Raw genomic sequence first — 24,156 nt, 5'->3', positions numbered from 1 at the left:
CTTATTTTCACATCCACTTCTAAGGCAGTTTCTCAGAGGGGCAAAAAACATTAGGACCCCCCCCCCCCTTTCAGGAGAGCACCTACACCAACATGGGACCTCAATTTTGTTATGGAAAAACTTATGCTACCTCCCTTTGAACCAGCTTTCTCTGCAGATCTACAGTCTCTATCATGGAAGACTGCCCTGCTGCTAGCAATAACTTCAGCTAGAAGAGTCTTAGAGGTGCAGGCACTAATGGCAGTGGAACCTTTCCTCATTTTCCATCAAGACAGAGTTTCTCTATGTACTAATCCTTCCTTCATGCCTAAGGTGGTTTCCAATGTGGCTTTAAATCAAACCATCCACTTTACCCACCTTTTTCCCAAATCCACAGAACAAAGGAGAAACTCCTGCATTCCTTGGACATTACCAGGCAACTTCGTTACTACTTGGATAAAACTAAGGTTTTCAGGAAATTTGACCAGCTCTTTGTATCCTATGCTACAGCTTCACAAGGGAAGGCTATATAAAAACAAACCATTTCCAAATGGATAGGGCATTGCATTCGTTTTTGCTATACCCATCGTGGAAAACCAGTTCCTGCTACCATTAGGCCCCACTCTACCAGGGCAACAGATACATCTACAGCCTTCCTCAGGGGGGTTCCAACCAAGGAGATTTTGGAAGCTGCAACTTGGAGTTCAGTACACACCTTTACCAAACACTACCACTTACCACTTTACTCTAAGACTAGAGCTGGCTTCGCCACTGCAGTTCTGCAGGGCCTTCTAGCCTCCTCTAACCCTCCACCCATCCTTAGCTTTAGGGTTCTACCCAAGTGTGATGGTTGCAGCAGGGTAACACGATGAACGTAGTACAGTTTTGTACCTACCATAAATGTAGATGTTCGAGTGTACACCCTGCTGCCGTCCAGGTTACCCCCCCTCCATCCCCTCTGATCTAACTGACTAAATCTCTACAAAACCTTCCTGATGTATTTGCTTATAGCTAGAGGGATTTTGTGTTTGTGCAAAAAAATTCATAAATTGGTACTAATTACTGACCACCTTTTTGGGGGCACCTGACATCTTGGGCAAGAAAAACTGAAGAAAATGGCGTTGGATGCATTATATATACCCCTGGCGCACCGACGTCAGGGAAGAAGCGACAGCAACCGACGCCGGACCAAGACTTTGGAGTTCCGGCTGACATCGGGACCGCCTGATGGCAGGATAACTCCAAGTGTGATGACTGCAGCAGGGTGTACACTCGAACATCTACATTTATGGTAGGTACAAAACTGTACTTTCCCTGGGGTAGGTGACTTCCCAAAGGATACAGTAATGCATTTTTTGGCTTTTGTCTCAGTCTGTGATTTGCTACCAGTTATTTATTTGAAACAAACCCTCCTGCTCTTTGCTAAGTCCTTTGGGCATTCAGGGACTGCTCCTAATGTACAGTCATCCGCAAACTTAGTCACAGCCCTTTGATATTGGCCAAATGAGGGATCCCATCAAAAAACCTTGGGTGACTCTACTATTGACTGGTCGCTTTGTGGAGGTAACTTCCCCAGTTTGATTTCATGTATCTTATCTGTGAGCCATTTGGCAATCCAGCAAGTGACGTAGGGGGTTTGATCCCAGTTTATTTAGGCTTTCTGCAATGCCCAAGTGGGGAATTGTCAAAAGCTTTGGCCAGGTCAAGGTATGTAGTGTGTACAGTTTACCTTTATCCATTGCTTGGAGACCTTTTCAGAAAATCGACCAGGTTGAGTAAGCATGCCCTGCCCTTGATGAATCCAAACTGAGACGAGTCCAGTGTTTGCAGGTTCCCTATGTCCTGAGTGACAAGTTCCATGATAAGGCTTTCTGTGTTTTTGCATATGAGGCTGGTCAGACTTGCAGGTCTGTAATTGCTCGTCTGTGAAAGGCTCTCCTTTATGCAGGGAAATTAATGTAGCTGTTCTTCATTTGCCTGGTACAAAACATGTATGGAAGTTGAGGTTAAACAGTATTATTGATGTGGCTAAATCATGCTTCATGCTGTTTAAGGTGCATCCAGGGTTATTGTCAAGCATGTTGCCTCCTGAAATGTCATGAAAATGTATTTTAGGAAATTTTTGTGCAGTTTGTCATCAGTGAGTTGCATCTTTAGGAAGTGTACTATATTAACTCTGAAACTGTCTAAGGTAATATGTTGGTGCATTAGTTTGTATACCAGATTACTACTGAATGGCCTGAGACTTACTAATATGTCTTTTCTGCAGCTGGACCGTTTTACCAGTATAAGGTCAAAGAAGGAAAAGGAGAAGCCCAACTCTACACAGAGGCACTCCTTGTATTCAGAAGGTTCTGCTCAGCCTTTATACTTGAATTCTCTCGGTGATGAAGATGTGCTTGTTCTCTTTGAAAAGATGCTGGTAAGGAGACTGAAATGTATTGTTTCTTTGCACTGAGGTGGTTGTTGACTTTAATAGTTTTGCATAAAAATTTTGATCAAGTGCTGTTGCCAAATACATCTCCTTCTCACTGGTTTTGCAACTTCACCTTTGTCTTTATTTAGGTGCTTTTAACAAAGCACCACTAGCTATATAAAGTATGTACATATGTAAAAGAAATGTAGCAGTAAAATTATTAAAATATGTACTAAATCAGATAAGATGAGTGTAGACAATACATTTGCAAGTAAACATCGTAGATAAAAGCAAACAACTGAAGAATGCTAGATATGTAGAAAAGCACATAAAACTGAAATACTAAAATATCCTAGACTGGCCAAATTCACTCTCATCAAAATTAGCTCAAATAAAAAGGGTCTTAAAAGATCATGTGCAACAGGCCAATGTAAAACTCTCCCTCATGTAACACGGAAATATGTTCCACAGGTGTGGGGCGTGGTATACAAATGAACAAGTAGCTTGAAGTTTCCACACATACTCAAGGAACCACCATCAGCCCCTGGACTCTGGAGGGAGGGCAGTTTGGTACTTGGGGCTCTCTCAGGTAATTGAGATCCATGTTCTATGGAGGTAAAACTACCAGCTCCATGATTTTAGTTATGTATTTAACTTTTTTGGGGGCCCATCTGATTGTTTTAAAGTACTTTTTACTGTGTTTTTGTGTGAAATAAGTGACTTTTAAATATTTTTAATTTTTAACAGATTTTGCTGCTTGTTTTCCTTGGAAAAGAAGCACCATTTTCAAGAAAAAAGTTAAACCGCTTTTGCTACCACAGCAAGCTATCAGTTTGCTTCAGCAGCTGGTGGGTGACTATGCTGCGTCCCTTTGTTGTTCCTCAGACCACTCATCTTTTTTCCCAAATCTTTCTGGTGTAGCACCTACAACCACTTGGAATTGGTGGGTTAACAACTTACTTTGCTTCTGTTGTGATCCCCTCAGTGGGCAAGGGAGAGTCACATCGGTCCTGGGAGAGGGAACAGGGATGGCTTCCCTGTTTTGACAGAATGTTGTGCACATCCCTAGGGAAGCTGCTACTGCCATTTATAACACTGTTAGCCCCCTTTTTTCTATCAAAAAGAAGCAGAAAATTAAACAGGTATGTACTCCTCCTCAGATTTCCTTAGGCTTAATTTACTGGGTCTGACTTAAGAAGTATCAACAGGCAGAATAAAACCCTAAGTGCTCTCTGGCAAAAGAAAGAAGGATACCTCTTTTCCTGAAGACATTCAAGATTCTTAATCTGGACAGCGAGGTGAAGTGGCAGATACAGGGTTTTCTCCTCAGTTTTCTGATTCAGACTAAGAGGAGAGTTCCTTTTTTGATTCTCCCTTTGGGAGTTCCTTTCTGTTTGAGACTGTTTCCAAAATGTGCCAGCCTTTTCAGTGGGAGTACACTGAGGTTTTTCAGTCTCTTAGAAAATGTTATGATCTGTTATAGAAGGAATTTCCCAAACCTTCACCAATTCGTCTACTTCAGCTTTGGAGGATGTGTGTATAATAGGCAGTTCACAGTTGAGTTAAAAATGTTGATAAAAAGTTGGGGGGGGGGGGGACGAAAAACCAAGGTTCCAACCGTCAGCACCTCCTTTATTTGATAATAAAAAAACAAAGCTTTTGAGCAAAAGCTGCTCTTCAGTATGATTTAAAAATTGTGGTCACATCCCAGCCTATAAGAAAGTAAAAGGATCACTTGATACAGTAAATCACATGACATAAATAAAGTACATATATTTATAAAAATATATTATTAAATATATTAATTATATAAATTATAGATGTTACAAAAATAAATATACATTTAAAAACAAGTTAAAAATATAAACATACATGAAAAAATTCTACAAACGTATATGAAAAAATTCTTAACATTTAGGTCACAGTTATGTTTATCCTTTAACAAAGACTTCAGACTTTTTATAGCATTTAATCCAGATGGATGATCCGCCCTAAAAAAATGTAATCCACTTGTATTCCATGATTTCTGTTTTATTAAGTTCCCTCTTTTCTTACTGACATATAACTTCTGTAGCACTCTGAATTTAAAGAAATGGTCATCACCTTGTAATATATGTTTTGATAAAGCATTAGTTTCGACTTTTCTACGAATATCGAAGAGGTGGAAGCAATTCTGTCTTTCAACTTCTGATTTGTTTTGCCTATATAAAAACAACTACATTTTACACAATTTGCAAAATTAACTACATTCTATGTTATACATGTGGTAAAGGTATTAAATCTAAAGATCCGATTAGAAACAGGGAGAAATAATGGTTATCCAAATTAATGTATTTATAGAAAGCACAATGATAAGGGACAGTGGGTCAGTTACTGAACAAAGGCATTTTTATAGTTTCTTTGAGGTCTTGTCTTCATTGTACTTTCTGTAAATAAATTAACATGACCCGGCGTCTGGCCAGTATACCAAAGCTTTTAGGTTGCTGTAGGGTATGTTGTACATCACTAGTACGCTTCTTCCGTAGTGTAGGGCATAAAAGGGACATCTGGACATACTCTTCTCAGAACTTCTTTGCCGCCAGTCCGAACGCCATCCTGTGATTGTTGGTCTACTCGCCCGAGTCATTGTTGTGTTGCACTGGTGTACCTTGGCTCAGATAAGTGGCCTGTTGGGGTGTTTTTCCTTGCTTTTGGTTGCTTTGTTTATATTTGTGGTTAATGTCATCCAGAAGGAGAAAATGCAGTTGTGAGAGATAAATTCTCCATAAGGATCCAGCACAAGCATTTTGTTTTGCTTGGGGGCCAGTCACAACCATATATCTTGCTGTATTTGTCAGGCCTTTGTCCCTAAAACGCTCAAGTTGCCTTTCCACCCTCAAAATTGATGTAGAGAATCAGCGTCTTAAACGCATAGTACAGGGCTCAATGTACGGTTCTTCTAGGCCCGAAGTACAGCCACAAATGAAGAGGAAGGCCAGACTGCTAGGTTGGATTCTTCGGCTGCATTTCCCTTTTCAGACATGTTTCTAGAAGCTGATGAATGCCTGGAGGTTCTCTCTGTTCCAGAGTCAGATTCCTGTGCTGTGTCCGGTTGAGAGACCAGTATGGATTTGGATGTTCACATGTCTATAGAGTCCTTGCAGTCATCTTTCACAGACGTTCAGGGGAACCACAGCTTGTGATTACAGAAGAGCCTAGGGGTATTCCACAGATCTTAGTGAGGGAGGAAGTGACTACTACATTTGTGGAGTATAGAACTATATCTGGGCCTTCTACCTTTCATAAGGCAGATGTCAATTTAACTCATTTAACTCTGAGTACTGTCACATGGCACCTCTATGCTTAGATCCGTGCCTGCTGTGAGATGGTAGTAATTGTATGAAGTTACACCCGAGTGCTTTCCACAAGTGCGTCTGACTTTAGAGTCATATTTTAGCTCCCCTGTTAAAAAATAAGTTGAAAAAGTACCTGAAATTTTTTCAGTTACTTTCTCAACTTTTCAATGTGGCGTTACATGATGTTCATATTTGATTTTTGGGAGAAAATTGGCTCACCATGCACTCTATATACTTATCACAGTAAGCACACACAGTGCTAGCAGTTCATGTATCTAGTGAGCTTTATGCAGACAAATATAGAACCCAAGCCTTGCGCATTATGTGAAGCATGTAACTAGAATGTTGGTAGGCATTGCCAATATTCGATATGTCAATTCAGGGGGAGAAAAGCTACTCATGCCTGTATGAGAAGTGCCTACTGAATGCTCAGTATTAACTCTACTAATGTGGCATATACTAGGGTATCTGGAAAAGCATGTTCAGATAATACACGGTCTTAGGTGTATATTCATTTAATTGTTATTAATGCATTCCTGGCCAAAGTAGTAGAATGGACCTTAGGGTTGATGAAACTCTGAAATCTGAGAGAAGACCGGTTAAAACTAGTAGAGAATGCAATTCATCGGTTCTATTTCTTTAAGGGGTTTGGCAATGCACGTAGTATGGAGGATGTAGACTAGGACGTCAGAAGAATGGAAAAAGTTGGTAATTACAAAGTCAAAGCGCACGCCAACTGTCCTGTCTTTGACAGTGTCTCAGTCTTAATAAACAGTTTTGGGAGCACAAAGGTCAGGGGAAAAGTGGTCTAACTTAATTTGCCAGTGTTATTAACAAGCCCATATAAAGCAAACTAACAGTAGTGCATAGAGCTGGGTAAAATTAAGTGAATGCGACTACACTGACTTTGAAATCTAGGAGCATCGTATATGCAGCGACAAATGTAGCAGCACTTAATTTTACAGTAGACACATTGGATTATCTCAAAACAAAGATATCAAAATAGAACTAGAGGCACCTTTAATGCAGCAAGCACATAAGTTGTCTCACAAAAAGGTAGCAAAAATTGAAAAGTGGGAAAAGAAAAAAGAAAACACTGTATGAAATTCCTTGCAGCACTTTATATATGTTTAGCATCCTAGCATTGTAACAGCACCATATAAAGGACATTCAGAATAGGTACGCTTAAGCACAAATAATAAATGAAAATTGAACAACATGAGAAAATGAAAATTGAACAACACGAGAAACAATACTATGATAATACAAATAAAATAGGTTTGAGACCTGTTGTGCAACAAATTACATAGGTCAGTGTGGAAAATCCACTTTTCAGGGTAATACCGCCAGAACAGCGAGTGGGGGTAGTTGGGAATTAAAATAGGGAAAGAGAGAGCGCCAAAACATTGAAAGGGAATTTAAATGGCACGGGCCATCATAGGAGAGGTGGGCGAGAGAGTAAAAGAAGATAGGGGATGTGCTTAGTGAGGTGTTTAAATCTGGGTGGGGCTACACCGAGCTGTATAAATAGTGTATAGGTATATGTATTATAATATATACTATACTATTAATATATATATATATATATATATATATATATACACACACACACACACATATACATATATAATGTATAGATATTGGATTTAAGTAACTGTTTCTTTGGGTTTGCATTGCAGAGTAAAGATGGAGCAATAGGAATTAATGTAGCATTGTGTTTGGAAATAGGGAGAAATTAGGGGACTACAGATACGATTCATGATATGTCCTCCCTTGGACCCAGTTAATCAGAACAGTGTGGTGCAGCTAGTGACATAGACAAAGGTACTGTAACGTCAGTAATGGGCGGAAGTTCAGTCTTGAATGGGAGAACACATAATTGACAGTTTGGTATCATCAGAAATCAAGTTTAAGTAAAAAGGTTGGCTAAATTGTTTGTCTTCACAGTAACGAATGTAACAGATATGAGCAAGAACCCTAGAGACTGGCAGAAACAGGGCTCTTTAAAGTTGAAATTGTTCACAAGGAAATTGAATCTTGCTTGTTTTGTTTTGTTATTTAAGCAGATTAAAATTAGTGTGGATTGGTCTGAATCAGTTTAAAAGTGATTTTTAAGAGAGGAATCTTTTTAACTCTGGCATGCATCAGATTATTCAGTCATTGGAGAAAGCTTGTGCGGTTGCTTTTTATCATTTACCAGAGGAAGCGCAACTTAGTGTAAAAGAAAAAAGGTTTAAGACTGTGTAATGTGAAGTTGTTAAATCTCGCCGTTTATTCTCACTGATGGGTTCGGAGCTGATCCTCTTGTCCTACACGGCCTATAGCAAAGCTCAAGGTTTGCCAGTAGCTAGAGACCAAGCCCCTTATCCCATGATGCACTGCTGGAATTACCTCAGATCTAGTTTGCCGCGGCACAGATCTTGGTGTTCCAGATAGCTCGGACCATTATTAATGGATAGATTCATCTATTTGCAAGTTGAAAAACTTTTTTTTCTTGACTTCTTGATAGGATTGTGTGTGTGTGTGTGTGTGTGTGTGTGTGTGTGTGTGTGTGTGTGTGTGTGTGTGTGTGTGTGTGTATATGTATGTATATATATATGTATATGTATATATATATATATATATATATATATATATATATATATATATATATATATAATCTCTATAGAGTTTTAAACTTAGACTTAGTTTTAGATTAGAGCCCTGCGTTGGCTTCTGTTTTTCTATAGTGTTGGGCCTAAGAGTTGGCCTTGTATTTAACCTCATTCTTAGGTGTACCTTGGTAGATAATTTCTAAGTGTGTTGATGTTCTTCATCTCACATTGCTGCAGTCCTTACACTTGGGTATAGCGCTGTCCTCGGTCGGCCCGAATACCAAAGTATATGGCTGACGTCGGTCATGGCGCATTAATCTGACGCCAGGACGTCAGGGTATAAATGCGCATGACCGACGTCATACCCTCAGTCTTTTTTGCCGCGTGGTCCGATGCAGAAGCAAATTTGCGAGTGCAGGTTGGCGTCCTGAGATTTTCCGAAACCGGAGTTTCAGACCGAATCAAAGTTGGCTAAGTACCCCGTTGGGAATATTTTGGTTTTTCTTGCCTCAGTATTTTACGGATGTCAGAAAAAGTAAATAACTGTATTTCTTGTGGGAAACAGATACCACATAGGGATTACCATAACTTGTGTATACCTTGTTTAGGGCCTGAGCACGGCGTTGTTGGGTGTCCCTCTTGTGCTAGATTTAACAAACGTGCTATAGAGGAGATTAGACTGTGCCAGGTTGGTCTTAGGCGGTGCAATTACAAAATGCCGTCGGATGTTCCGGCCCGCTACCAAGAAGCGCAAGGACAAAGCACCTAGGCCTAGGTTAGAAGAACCGTTCGTCCCGGACGTCGGTTCTTTAGAGGGCTCGGTTGAGCCAGAGGCCCAAACAGAAGTTTCCTTAGAGTCCCAGGGAGAGACTTTATTGTTACAGGATGTGTGTCTTCTCAGGAGGTAGGCCAGGCTGAAGGGCTTCTCAGGTAACTGTCCTTCCCTCTCTGCCTAAGGTGGTTGAGCCTACCTACTGTTACCAAGGCTTCTTCCAGGAGCAGGCCAGGTTAAGCTGTAGCATGTGTCTCTCCTCGTACTCCAGGCCCTGTGCCCAAGAGACATATGCTTTAGATGGCTGAAAGATTTAATTACTATGATTAGGGGTTCTATGCCCCCTCCTGACAAAAGACCTAGGGTGGATCCTGAATTTGGGAATTTTGAGCAGGATTCTGATGCTTGAGTCTTCGCTGAAGATTTACAGGAGTTTTCTCATTATTCTGATTCTGATGTGGATGACACCACTCCTACTGCTTCTCCTCCTGAGGATTTTTCATTCTCAGAGACTCCTCCATTCCATGAGGGAGCATTTTAAATGGGAAGGTCAGGATTTCTCTGATTCCAGGAAAAGACTTAGGAATTTTTGTTTTACCCCAGCAGGCCTTTAGCTATACCTCCTGTTCTTTCTGTGGTGGAAGATGTTTTTTGCAGAGGCTTCTCTTAACCCCTGATTCTTTACCTCCACGCTCCTGTTAGCCGGACAGATACTATAGGGTGCCTGAAGCTCATAAGTATCTCTTTAAAAGCCCTAGGGCAGATCCAGACTGTTACTCAGGGACCTAAAGGGTTAAAGGCTTCTGTTGTTAAAATCCGGTTCCTCCGGATAAAGAGGCAAGGGCTTTAGACAGATGGGGTAAGAAAGTTTATACTTCTTCAACTTTAGCCATGAGGGCTTTGAATTGTCAATTCCACATGCTGAGATATCAGATCTATCTTCTTTCACAGTTAAAGTCTAAGGTAGATGCTCTGGCAGAAGGTATTGAATGTAAGGAGTTACAAGATCTGGTGCATGTGTCTGAACAGGTGGGTAAGCATTCCTTACAATGTGGTTTTGATGCTGTACAGGCCTCTTCCAGGGTGGCTGCCACTGGTACTGTCCTACGCAGGCACGCCTGGCTAAGGGATCAGAATTTAGCTGAGCATGTTAAGTCAAGGATCTTGGATGCCCCTTTGCAATCTGATGTGTTGTTTGGTTCGCCTGTTGAAGCAGTTTTAAAGAAAATGGAAGACAAAGCTAAATCTATGCACACTGTTAAAGATTTTTTACAGGTTCAACCTCCAAAGTTTAGTAGAAATTGGCCAAGCAAGGGGTGGACATATCCTTCTTATGATTCCCAGTCTAGGGGTAGGTCTAGGCGTGGTAGGGGCAGAGCTCAGGGCTCTTTTAGATCCAGGACAGGGAGCTCACCTGCACAGTCTTCAGGTGAGGGCAGGGGTCAGCCCTTTCGTAGACAGACCCAATGACCTACCTTTTCAACTGCCAGAACCTTCCCGTCTGGCAGCACCTTTGGAGGAAGACTGACACTTTTCAAGGAGAACTGGAGTTTAATTACCCAAGACAGATGGGTATTGGATATCATTCACCACGGTTACAGATTTTATTTCCATACCTTGCCACCTTTCAAGGGCATGCCAGACATTCCTCCTCAGCACAGATTAGAAGCTTACAGACAAATTTCCCTATTACTACAGATAGGGGCCATACAACCGGTGCCTATGGCAGAAAGGGGCCTAGGATTTTATTCTCGCCTATTCCTAGTACCAAAAAAGGGGAACACGTGGAGACCAATTCTGGATTTGTCTATCCTCAACACCTTTCTGGACATTCCCAAGTTCAAGATGCTGACATTGCAACAGCTTTTACCTCTCCTGGGCAAAGATCACTGGATGGTAACTTTGGATCTCAAAGAGGCTTACCTTCATGTTCCTATCACTCTAAGCTGCAGGAAGTATCTGCGTTTTCGAGCTGGAAATTCACACTATCAATTCTCTGCATTGCCCTTTGGCTTATCTACTGCACCCAGAGTATTCACAAAGGTTCTGGCTCCAGTGATAGCTTTCTTCAGATTGAGAGGAATACAGATCTATCCTTATTTGGATGATTGCCTGATTCTGGCTCAAGGCAAGGACGAGCTTCTACAGCATTTAAAATATGTGATAGCAGTGCTAAGATGCCTGGGGTATTCTGTGAACGAAACAAAGTCCAGTCTAGTACCCTCTCAAGACATGTGCTTTCTGGGTGTGAGACTGAATACAGCAACCCAGATGGCCTTTTTGACCCCGGGCAAACAAAATAATCTTTCCCTTTACTTCCAACAACTATCACACCAGTCCGGGCTGACTGCAAGGACAGTCCTTCAAGCCTTAGGGTTCATGGCATCTTGTATTCTGGTGCTTCCCAATGCCAAACTGCATATGAGGAAGCTACAATGGTATCTCAAGAATCTATGGACACAGCACTGCCAGGATCTGGACACTGTCATTCCAATAATACCTTGCATCCAAAAGGAATTCTTGTGGTGGGCTCAGCAATGTCACCTAAACAAGGGACTTTCTGTGACCCGGCCAGAGGAGTCAGATTCTAACAGATGCCTCGGACAAAGCTTGGGGAGCTCATCTCAATGGAAAGTGGATACAGGACAAGTGGCCTGCCAGACTACAGCATCTACATATCAACCTGAAGGAGATGTTGGCAGTCCAGTTTGCATTAACAGCTTTCAAGGAATTACTTCTTCCAGGGCAGGTGTTGATTCTAACAGACAACACAACCGTCATGTGGTACATCAACAAGCAAGGGGGTACACATTCTTACCCTCTATGCAGACAAGCAATGATTTTGTGGGACACTGCTCTCAGTTTACAACTAAATCTTCAGGCAAGGTTTCTGCGGAGTACAGAACTCCTTAGCAGATGTGTTAAGCAGACAAATCATGGATCCCCACGGTGGAAATTGGATCCTCATGTATTTCAACAATTAACAGTGTCATAGAGGCATGAACATAGATCTGTTAAACTTCTCCTCTAAACCACCAACTGCCAAAGTTTTGCACACAAAGAGAAAGCCAGGCAGCTTGGAAAGTGGATGCTCTTTCTTTCAGTTGGAAAAATCTTCATGTATATGCCTTTCCACCTCTACCTCTACTTCTAAAGGTACTGCTAAAGGTGCAGACAGGACAAACCAAGAATGATCCTGATAGCTCAGATTGGCCCCGACAGCACTGGTACCCATTACTGAGAAATCTGATAAGGAAACCACCTTGGCCCTTACCTTTGATTCCACACCTGTTGTCCCAAAGGACGGTCATCTACTCAATGTCAAGCTTCACTCTCTTCATCTCACAGCATGGCATATTCTGTTTTAGCTCATAGCAGGGCTCAACTTCCTCAACAAGTTTTGGATGTGATTATGGAAGCTAGGAGACCTAGTACAAGGAAAGTGTATGCAGACAAGTGGAAGAGATTTTTGTTTTGGAGTGCAGCAAAGGATTTGGATGTTTCTGAGCCTAATTTGAGTGTGGCTCTTCAATATCTTACTGAGTTATTGGACAAGGGTTTGTCCTTCTCTTCCATTAAGATTCATGCTGCAGCAATTTCAGCTCACTATGACTGTGATCCACCTTTGTTTTCTCATTCTTTGTTCAAGCAATTTCAGAGGGCAAAGAACATAAGACCTCCGAAGAGCTCCTACTCCTGCTTGGGACCTCAATTATGTGTTGGAAAAGCTCACTCTGCCACCTTTTGAGCCTGCAGCTACGGCTGAGTTAAAATATTTGTCATGGAAGACTGCTTTTGTTGGCCATTACCTCTGCAAGAAGGGTTTCTGAATTGCAGGCCCTTATGGCTGACTGAGCCTTTCTTGATTTTCCATAAGGATAGGGTATCTTTTTAACTGCATTTAACCCTTCCTTTATGCCTAAGGTGGTTTCAAGTGTGTCTTTAAACCAAACTATCCATTTACCTACCTTTTATGCAGACCCCCAAAACAAGGGGGAAAAGATTTTGCATACTTTGGATGTACACAGGCAGTTACGTTACTACTTAGATAGGACTAAGAGTTTAAGGCAGTCTCAGCAGTTGTTTGTTTCTTTTGCTTTGGGTTCTCAGGGCAAGCCTGTGTCAAAACAAACTATTTCTAAATGGATTGGGTTTTGCATTGCCTTTTGTTATGCCCATCATGGCAAGGAGATTCCAACAGGGATTAGACCTCATTCCACTAGGGCTACTGCCACTTCTACAGCTTTTCTAAGGGGTGTGGCAACTAAGGACATTTTGGAGGCAGCTACTTGGAGTTCAGTACATACTTTCTCTAAGCACTACCACCTTCCTCTCTACTCTAAATCTAGGGCTGGTTTTGCCACTGCTATTTTACATAGGCATTTTGACAGCTCCTGCTTCTCTTTGATTTGCCATCCTCCTTACCTCTGCTTTCTATGGGGGAATCTACCCATGTAAGGACTGCAGCAATGTGAGATGAAGAACATAGTACAGTTTGTACCTACCATAAATGTAGATGTTCAAGATCCACATTGCTGCAGTCCAATTACCCTCCCTCCTTCCCCTCTGTGTTTGGGGTGGTTGTGTGGTTAGGTTAGTACTTTAGACACTAGAATCTGAAACAGAGGGTGGCAATCCTTTTGGGGTTTGTTTTTTCCTGTTAGGGTCTTTTTGACATCCCCGGAAGACTGGGGTTGACGCCGGTCATGCAGGTTATTGCACGCGAGGCGTGGGCAGCTCCTGACTCTGTAGAGCCAGTCCCTAGGAGGCCTTCAAAATTTATCACTGCCCTGTGACAAACAATTCCTTACTAAGGGTGTCCCGCTGATGCCATGGTGGTGGCTGCCACCAAAAAGGAACTTGCAGATCCTTCCGTCCGCCCATCCTCCTAATAAGGACTCTAGGACCATGGATAGGTACGGTAAGCGGATGTTTTCCTCAGCGACCTTTGCTATGCTCGCTGAATTACCTATGTCACTTCACCAGACTCAGAGGGATATCCTTAAGGAGCTGGGTGAAGTAGTTCAGGATCCTACAGCTGCAGGGGCTCAAGAAAAATTGCTTCGCAGCTAGGAACCCTCAATTCCATTGCAAACTCCTCCATGCGGCTAATATCTTATGCTGCGGATGGAGCGAGTAGAGCCGCAGGTACAGGTGTGGCTCTTAGACGCCAAGCCTGGATGCGGCTATGTGATTTTATGGATCCCTTTAAGGCGCCCTTCACAAATTCTCCCTTTGATGGGTCAGCTTTGTTTGGCCCTCAGGTGAAGGAAACCTTGACCAGGTGCGAACAGGACGGCAAGACTCTTTCTGCTGTTGGAGTCCGCTTTTTCCACCCCTTCTAGACCTTATCCCAAAGGACAGAAAGGTGGGAAAATGTGGTTCCGTAATCCCAAGGAGTCACGCGGATTCACGTGGTCAGTTTACCCCTAGAGGCAGAGGGGGTAACAACAACAGACGCCTAGAGGCAGAGGGGTCCGAACCAGGGAAACAGGGAGCCTCTCTCTGACAAGCCCTTTCAGCATCCCTGAGGTGTTGCCCGCTGTCCCTCCTTGGAGGCAGTCGGGGAAGATTATCACTGTACCCAGAAGCCTGGCATTCCCTCACTCAAGACAGATGGGTACAGTCGATCATATCCAAGGGTTACATAATTCCTTTCGAGGAAAGTCCCTTCCCCTCAAGTTCCCTTCCAGATGTACCACCCGTCTAAGGGAGATTGCAGAGTCAGAAATCTCAAAACTACTGCAAAAAAGAGCCATTCAGCCAGTTACAATAGACCATTCAGAGCCCGGAATCTACTCTAGGTTCTTTTTGGTCCCCAAAAAGACGGGAGACTGGAGACCAATATTGATCTCAGCAGACTCAACAAGTCTGTCAGGAAGACAAGATCTCAATGGTCACTCTTCAGTCAATTCTGCCCTTCTTACAGAAGGACAACTGGATGTGCTCAATAGATCTTCAGGATGCACTATCACATCAAAATTCACAGACGCCCAGGAGATTTCTCCGCCGCTGGGGTCCAGTCATTTCCAGTTCAGAGCCCTGCCCTTTGGTCTCACCAGCCCCCAGAGTGTTCACCAAATGCATGGCAATGGTCACGGCTCACCTGAGACGCCAAGGATTCCAGGTGTTTCCGTATCTCGACGACTGGCTCCTGTCAGCCACCACCAGGCATCAGGTTATACAAGCCAGGGATTACACAATAGACCTTTGTTCTCATTTGGGCATCTCAATCAACTTCAAAAGTCATCCTTATCGCCTCTGCCAGTCTATTACCTTCATAGGCTAAACTTAAACACTGTTCGATGTCAGCTACCCTTACAGAACAAAGAGTTTCAGACATTCAGAGTCATGTCAGGATCATTCTGGCCAGCAAGAAAGTACAGGCCAGAATGGTTCTAAAGGTATTAGGTCTCATGGCTGCGCCATTACTCTTCTTCCCCTGGCTCGATTCTACATGCGCCTTCTTCAGTGGATGCTGTTCACACAATGGTCATACCAGCAATCTCCAATGCGCCACCAGATTCTGGTGACACAGACATGCAAAGAGCATCTTGCTTGGTGGATCACATCGCCTCAGGTTCACCAAGGCAGGAACTTTGTACCCCCATCCCCGATAGCCACTGTCACCACGGATGCCTCCCTGATCGGGTGGGGGCCATTATCAGGGCAGGATGGTTCATGGGACGTGGCAGCCGCTCAGTACCATCTGCACATAAATGTCCTGGAGATGAGAGCAGTGCTTTTAACGCTGCAAGCCCTCAACGGCTTTCTTCCCGTGAGGGACAATTGCAGTCCACACAGACAACATGTCTGTAGTTTGGTATATCAACAAACAGGGCGGAACCAAGTCCTACCCCTTGTGTCGAGAAGCGCCAGACTATGGCAATGGGCGATCTCCTCTCACCGGTTTCTGGTAGCAACGCATATCCCTGGGAAAACCAACATTGTAGCGGACAGATTGAGCAGAGCTATCCTCATGCCTCACGAGTGGTCTCTCAAGCAATCTATAGCGGAAGAGATTTTTCTGGAATGGGTCGCCCATGTTGCGATCTTTTGCTACTCCCCAAAACAGCAAATGTCCAGACTTCTTCAGCCTCTTCCTCTATCAGGCCATCCCCCAGAGACGCCTGACCCAGGATTGGCCCCAGGGACTTCTTTATGCCTTCCTCCATTTCCTCTGATCCCTCAGGTGATCCAGAAAGCTACCGCTTTGAGAGCCAAATTGATTCTCATTGCCCCTTACTGGCCTCGACAAGTTTGGTTCCCGCTCCTCCATCATCACCTTTTGGTGCAGCCTGCATCTGGACCCAGTGCCAGATCTTCTGATTCACCAATCGGGTCAGCTGCACCGGTCAATCCCTTCTCTCAACCTCACAGCATGGTTGCTCCACTTCCTTCCTTAGCCAGGCTTCCTTTGATCTCTAACCCAGTTAGAGACATCATAGTAGTTTCGCCAAAATCCTCTACCAGGAGGATTTATACAAGCAAATGGAACGCTTTCTCTTATTGGGCTAAGGCCCAAAATATTGATCCTTTTACTGCCCCTGTTCAGGCAGTCCTGGACTTCTTAGCAGAAATTTTCATGCAGGCTCCTCTTCTTCCACAGTCAGAGTTCAATTGGCTGCTATTTCCAATTTTCATGTCGTGATAGCAGATCATAATATTATGTCCCATAGGCTCTGCAGGGCCTTCTTGAAAGGAATTTTCCTACTAAAGCCTCCAATCATGAATCCTCCTCCTCAGTGGGATCTAAATTTAGTGCTGACATCCTTGATTCTTCCCCCCTTCGAGCCAGCTGTTTCTTGTTCCCTGAAATATCTTTCTTGGAAAACTTTATTCCTAGTGGCTATTACATCTGCCAGGAGGGTGTCTGAACTTCATGCTCTTTCGGTTCGACCCCCTTTTTGGTTTTTCACAAAGACAGAGTATCTTTGAGAACAAATCCAACCTTTTTACCTAAGGTCGCCTAAAGAACAATCTGAATCAATCCATTGATCTCCTGTATTTTTCCTAACTATTCAGATAGAGCTGAACAAAAGCTACATTATCTTGATGTCCACCGTCAACTTAGATATTATTTGGACAGAACAAAAAAATTTAGAAAATCTGATCAACTTTTTGTTTCCTATGGATAATAAAAAGGCCTTCCTGTTTCTAAAGTGACCTTGTCCAGATGGCTTTCTTGGTCATCTCTGAAATTTATACACTCAGGGGAAAACAGCTGTGCTCAAAACCTAAAGCACATTCAACTAGGAGCTTAGCTACTTCTACAGCCTTTCAAGCTAGACTTCCTTTGGACACTATTTGTGCAGCGCCACTTGGGCTACTCCTCACACTTTTGTTTCCCATTACAAATTGGACTTGGCCTCCAGGGACAGAGCCAGTTTTGGTTCTACAGTCCTCAAGAGTTTGTTCCATTTAGCCACCCAGGATAGAGGTGCTAGGACGGTCCCATCAAGCAAGAATGAAGGCTAGATTGACAACTTAACATTAAGAAGTTATGTACCTACCATAACGTTCCATGTTAGTTGTCTTCTCTTTCTTTCACCCTCCCTCCTTCCCCTGGCCTGGACAGACCTTGTATAAGAAACTGTTATGCTGAAGACCATTCAGACCTGGTCCTTCTTCCATCTGTAAGTTTGCTTTCTTCCTTTGGGAAGTATTTTATGCTTGGTGCTATTGCCCTTTGTCAGCAAACGAGATCTGGGTACTTACCGCCTTGCATCATGGGATATGGGGCTGCCTCGTGTTGGTAAAAGTGACTCTCGAGCTTAGCAGTGCAGTCGGAGCCGAGGGATCGGCTCCGAACCCATCAAGCAAGAAAGAAGGCGAGAGAAGACAACTAACATGGAACGTTATGGTAGGTACATAACTTCTTATTTCGTCCCAGTTGTTCTCAAAACTGGAAGCCCTCCCTGTATCTCCAGCAGACCCTTCTCCGAGACCCTTCGAGTCTTCGGAGCTGGGAGAAGAGGAACCGATGATCGTTGAACGCTCGGTGCCGAAGCCTACTTTTGTGCGATCGGCACCACTGACCTCGACTCCCTCGGAGCCCATCGAGGAGTCACGGAGCCGACTATCTCTCCTTGGTTCCAGGGCTGAGAGTCGAACCGAGTTGTCGGTAATGACTCTTCCTCTCAGAGCCTCGGCTCAGATTAGTCCGGCTCCGTCCTCGGGGTCGGAGACCGTGGTCCCAGTCTCGGGGAAACTATCGTGTTCTTCGGACCCGGTGGAGTCCTCGGCCCGGAGCTCCGGGACCTTCGACGTTATGAGGAAGGTCTTGTCTGAAAAGACATTCACCTTTTCAGAGTCATCTTCTCCTTCCCCTAAAGGGCCGCGTTCTGTTTCTGTACCAGCGATCCCAACCAAGCGTAGAGACCCAATGCCTCAGCCAACCCCAGAGAGTGTTCCCTGTTCCTAGGAAGCTTCACTCTGATGAAGTCCCAAGGAAAAGATTGTGCAAGAGGAGGCACATTGATTCTCCACAAGAATCACTCACATCAGACACTGGTTTGGAGGAGCCAGAGCGGTCCCCACGGTCCCCCTCGGAGGATGTCTCATTTGCTGACATTCTGGAGATTTTGAAACAGAGGGGTGATTGGCAGGCCATTGCCCCCACTGAGGACGAATCAGTGTTGCTGAAGGCATTTGAGGCTCAACCTTCTACCTCTTGGGTGGCCCGCCCTTCGATGAACTAATGGAGCTGATAGCTTGAAGGGCGTGGGAGACCCCAGATACAGTGGAACCAATCCCTAGGAAGCCGAACAAATATATTACTGCCCCCCGAGAAAAGGCTTATCTTACAAAAGGAGTCCCAGTGGATGCTATGGTGGCAGCGGCAGCCACGAAAAAGGAAATGTCTGAGTCATCTTCCTCTGTTCATCCTCCTAATAAAGATTCCAGGACTATGGACCGATACGGGAAGCGCGTTTTCAGTTCAGCAACTTTTTCCATGAGTTCGCTGAACTACCTCAAGCATTTTACACGACTTCAGAGAGATAGGTTCATAGGTTGGTACTAGGCTATCAGCCCTAGGGCCTATACAAGCCTAGCCATAACAATTCCCTGGCTATTTCTTCCCACATTATTTACTTTCCTGGACCCCTGTCTAGCAGGGCGACTGACGTGATCCCTGGGGTGAATTTCCTTTCTCCCATCCAATCGTCAAGGTTCCTCTTGAAGAGGTCCAAAGAGGCACTCTGCTTGACATGTATGGGCAATCTATTCCAGAGTCTGGGGAATCTCTGGGTCAGGAACCTATCCCTCCAGCATGTTTTGTTTATTGTGATGACAAGGTTTAGATCCCTGGAGCGTGTAGCTCTGAGGGATTGGGATTTCTTTAAGTGTAGCATGTCCAACAGCTCTGGGTTTGACATGGCCTTGTATGTTAAGCAGAGATCGCCTCTGAGTAGACGATATGCACCGAGTATAGCTGGAGTTTTAAGGCGGTCAGCGAGGGCATCTGCTTTAGGCCTGTGATTCTTTTAGTGAGGTATTTCTGAGGCCTTTCCAGTTGTTGCAGATGTCTTGAGAGGTACATACCAAATGGGGCGTTGTATTCTATAATGGGTCTAATGAGGGATGAGTACAGTGGGACAATGACCTCCTTTTTTCTGGATGAAAAGCCCTTCGTGATGAGGTGTGCCACATAGAAGGATTTCCTGACTGTTGTGGCGATGTGGTTATCGAAGGTGAGACCACTGTCCACCTGTGTTGTCCCTAAGTCTCTTATCACACTTTCTGTGTTTAGTGTACTGCCACCTATATGGTAATTCATGGATACATGTTTGTTCCCAAAGGGGATAACAATACATTTCTTGGCATTGAGCTTGAGCCCATGGCTTTGGCACCAAGCATCTGTTTCTGTAAGGCCCTTTTGTAGAGTATCCACATCATGTGGGGATTCAATAATGGCTCCCAGTTTGCAGTCATCTGCAAACTTTTTTAGCCAGAGTCCATTAGTGTTGACCTGTACTTCAGAGAAGTAGATGCCAAACAAGAGCGGCCCCAGGACTGAACCCTGAGGTACTCCACTTGTCACTTGTCTGGAGCTGGATTTGGAGTCGGCTACTTTTACAGTGTGGGTTCTATCAGTAAGCCATTTAGCAACCCATTGGGTGACATAGGGATTAATGCCCAACTTAGTAAGTTTATCTATGATTCCAGAGTGGGGGATGGTGTCAAAGGCCTTGGCAAGGTCTAGATAGGCTGTGTGGACCACCTTACCCTTGTCCATGGCTGTGGAGACTGATTCAAAGAAGTCAATCAGGTTCAGGAGACAAGATCGGCCCTTCACAAACCCAAACTGGGTGGGGTCCAGTGTTTGAAGGTTGCCAATGTCTTTGTTTATAAGTTCCATGATAATACGCTCCATGGCCTTGCAGATAAGGCTTGTCAGACTGATGGGATGGTAGTTTCCGGGATCCAAGGTGGATCCCCTCTTGTGGATTGGGATAACTGTAGCTCTGCGCCACTCAGTGGGCACAAAACCTGAGGTGAGGCTTTGATTAAACATGACACTTAGGTGAGGTGCCAGTTCATATTGTAGTTCATGTAGTACACAGCCCGGGATGTCATCTGGTCCCATGGATGCTGTATTCTTGGCTTTAGAGAGTGCGTTTTGTACCTGTGTGGCCGTTATTACTGGAATTTGGCAATCTTCCGGTATTGAGATGGGCCATTTAGGTGGTGAGAGGGGGGGTGAAGTTTGCACTGAATCGATCTGCCAGGATATTGGCAATATCCTTTGGATCAGTATATTTAATGCCATTCTGTTTTAGCTCAGCGCAGATCTGAGCATTGCCATTTAGATTCTTGACATAGTTATAGAATGCTTTGTGGTTGTCTTTGGAATCTTTGGCAATTTTATTTTCGTAACTAGCTTTGGAGGATTTTATGAGGCATCTCAGTTTCTTACTGAGGCCAGTAAGGGAGTTTTTTGCATCCTGGGATTTTCCTCTTTTCTGCAAAAATTTCTTCCTTTTGTTGTAAAGTTTGTTTATGGCAGGGGACCACCAGATTGGCTTCCTTTATTTGGATGAGAGCATTTTGGTTCTATTTGGGATGGCACGATTCATGTATGAGTGGATGTGCTCGTACAGTGCCTTAGTGTAGGATTCAGCAGTTGAACTTTCAGTTCCCGTCTGCATGGGTGTTATGAAGTTTGTCACTTCTGACTGGAGTAGCATGAAGTTGGCTTTGGAGAAGTTTTTTATGGTGGTTTCTTTACTGGGGGGTGGGGGTGGGATGTGGATGTTAAGGGTGATTAGCTTATGGTCAGACCTGACTAACGAGAAGGTGACCATAGGTATGGAGCATTGATTTCCCATGTTGGTAATGACCAGGTCTAGGATATTGGAGCCCCTGGTGGGACTATGGATTAGTTGATCCAGGGCATTGGAATTTATGAATTCCAAGAACCGTTCATAAAGGTGTTGGGACATGAGTAGTTTTCCCAGTTAATGGCAGGGTAGTTAAAATCACCCAGTATTAGGGTGTTTGGTTCTATCTTAATATTTTCCAGTATGTTTAGAAAGGTGTAGTGAGAATCTTGGGGTATGGTGGGGGATCTGTAGCAAGCTACAATTTGGATTGCAGTCTTACCTAGTGTTAGTTGCACTTGGAGAATTTCAGACACATTGTGTTGGCCAACTAGCCTGGTGGTGTGAATATCCTTGGTGAATATTGACACTCCTCCACCTTTAGTGTTTCGGTCCTGGTTTGGTGGCCGAAAAGTGTGGTAAGAGTTGTAGCCTGGTATTGCAGGGGTGCTCTCTGGAGCCTTGAACCAGGTCTCAGTTACTGCACAGATATCGATGTTCTCCATTTTTAGGAGTGCCTCGAGAGAGTGCATTTTGAGGTTTAGACTTCTAGCATTGAGTAGCATTACCTTCAAATTTGGCATGCTTGTACCTGTTATCTCATTAAAGAGCTGGGAGATGCTCTCCAGGGTAACACAGATGCTGCTGTCTCTGAAATGTAACAGCACAACTCAACACCCTAACTTCGATAGTAAACTCGTCCATGAGGCTCATTTCATATGCGGCCGAAGGGTCGAGTAGGGCTGCAGCTTCAGCGATCGCTCTACGGAGGCAATCCTGGATGCGCCTTTTCTCCTTTGCGGAAGCCTTCAAGTCTTCCTTTACCAATGCCCCATTCGATGGTGCCACCCTGTTCGGTCCCAAAGTGAAGGAGACTCTCACTCAGTGTGTGCAAGAAGGTAAGACCCTGTCTGCCGTAGGGGTCCGTTATTCCGCCCCGACCAGACCATACCCCAAAGAACAAAGAGGCGGAAAGATGTGGTTCCGAAAGACTCTGGGATCTTACCAGCCCACACAGAGCGACGCCCCCTCCAGAGGCAGAGGAGGGGACAGGAATGGAGGACTCCGCCCAGGCGGCAGAGGGGGTCCACAGAACCAGGGCAACAGGGATAGCATCCCTGGGAAGCCCTTCCAGCACTCCTGAAGGGAGGCCTGGCTGTTATACTCTGGAGGCAGTCGGGGGTTGCTTAGCTTTATACCCAGAGGCCTGGCTAAGTCTTACAACGGATTCTTGGGTAAAAAGCATAGTAACCAGAGGATACAAGATCCCTTTTATCACAACACCCCCCCCCCAACAAAAGAGATTTCCAGATGTTCCACCCAGTCTGCGAGATCAAGCAGCCGTAGAAATAAAAAGGCTGCTCGAAAAAAGAGTCATCCAACCAGTTCCGGCGGACCAGATAGGATCCGGAACTTACTCAAGGTTCTTTTTAGTTCCAAAGAAAACAGAGGACTTGGGGGGCCAATTTTGGACATCAGCAAACTCTACTTTCGTAAGAAAGGAAAAATTCTGGATGGTCCTACAAAAGGATGACTGGATGTGCTCTATAGATCTCACAGATGCTTACTACCATATCAAAATGGCCAAAGCGTCCCGAGATATCTGCGCTTCTGGCTGGGAGCCAGTCACTTCCAATTTTGAGCACTGCCCTTTGGTCTCACCTCATCTCCCAGGGTGTTCACCAAATGCATGGCAGTAGTGGCGTCTCACCTGAGACTGATAGGATTCCAGGTGTTTCCATATCTGGATGACTGTCTCCTCACCGCCACCACCAGGCATCGTCTGTTGCAAGCCAGGGAATACACGATCAACCTTTGTTCCCGTTTAGGGATCTCAGTCGGTTTCGAAAATCTGCCTTATCGCTCTCACAGCATATTTCATTTATAGGGGCGGAATTGGACACTACTACAAAGCTAATCAAACTTCCACAAACAAGAGTATCAACCCTCGGAGACCAGGTCGCTATTCTGATTCGGAGCAGAAAAGTTTCTGCGGCGCAAGTGCTAAATGTACTGGGTTTGATGTCAGCCACGTTGATTGCAGTTCCCCTTGGCAGGTTGAACATGAGGATACTCCAGTGGCTACTCTTCGTGCAGTGGTCATTCCAACAACTCCCTCTGTCTCACCACATTTCGATCACAGAATTTTGCAAGCGGGATCTTCAATGGTGGCTAAACAGCCAAGACCTAACGATGGGCTGTCCGTTTGTATTACCCAGTGCTATATCCACAGTAACCACGGACGCTTCCCTGATGGGGTGGGGTGGGGTGGGCTCTTTCAGGGGAGAACAGTCCAAGGAGAGTGGTCCAAGATAAGAGTACAATCTGCATATCAATGTTCTGGAGCTGAGAGCAGTGTTCCTAGCGTTGCAACACTTTCACGAGTCTCTACCTCTAGGAACAGTGGCAGTTCAGACAGACAATATGTCAGTGGTTTGGTACATAAACAAGCAGGGTGGAACCAGATCTTATCCATTATGCAGAGAGGCCCTGAGAATTTGGCAATGGGCAGTGTCCACAGGTCGTTTTCTGATAGCAACGCACATTCCGGGGTCATCCAAAGTCATTGCGGACAGGTTGAGCAGAGCCATCCTGTTACCTCACGAGTGGTCCCTGAACAACCTAGTGGCGGAAAGGATTTTCCGCAGATGGGGCCAGCCTTGCTGCGACCTTTTTGCATCCCCCTTGAATGCCAAATGCAGAAGCTACTTTGCCCTTCTTCCCCCTCTGGGGGGTG

The 24,156-nt window shown here is 44.5% G+C and overlaps 1 protein-coding gene across 1 annotated transcript in view; it reads left to right on the top strand.

Moving 5' to 3' along the window:
* The window catches only part of DIAPH1 (diaphanous related formin 1), a 2,838,381-nt gene that overhangs the window by 433,515 nt on the left and 2,380,710 nt on the right, over positions 1-24,156 (top strand). The window contains exon 2 of the mRNA XM_044069079.1: positions 2,249-2,401. Coding sequence (XP_043925014.1) covers positions 2,249-2,401 — 153 coding nt within the window. The remainder of the gene's footprint in view (positions 1-2,248; positions 2,402-24,156) is intronic.

The sequence above is a fragment of the Protopterus annectens genome, chromosome 4.part0, assembly GCF_019279795.1.
Source record: "Protopterus annectens isolate FY-2018-M chromosome 4.part0, PAN1.0, whole genome shotgun sequence".
NCBI classification, from domain to species: Eukaryota; Metazoa; Chordata; order Ceratodontiformes; family Protopteridae; genus Protopterus; species Protopterus annectens.
This window is presented reverse-complemented; position numbering and strand designations above follow the sequence as displayed.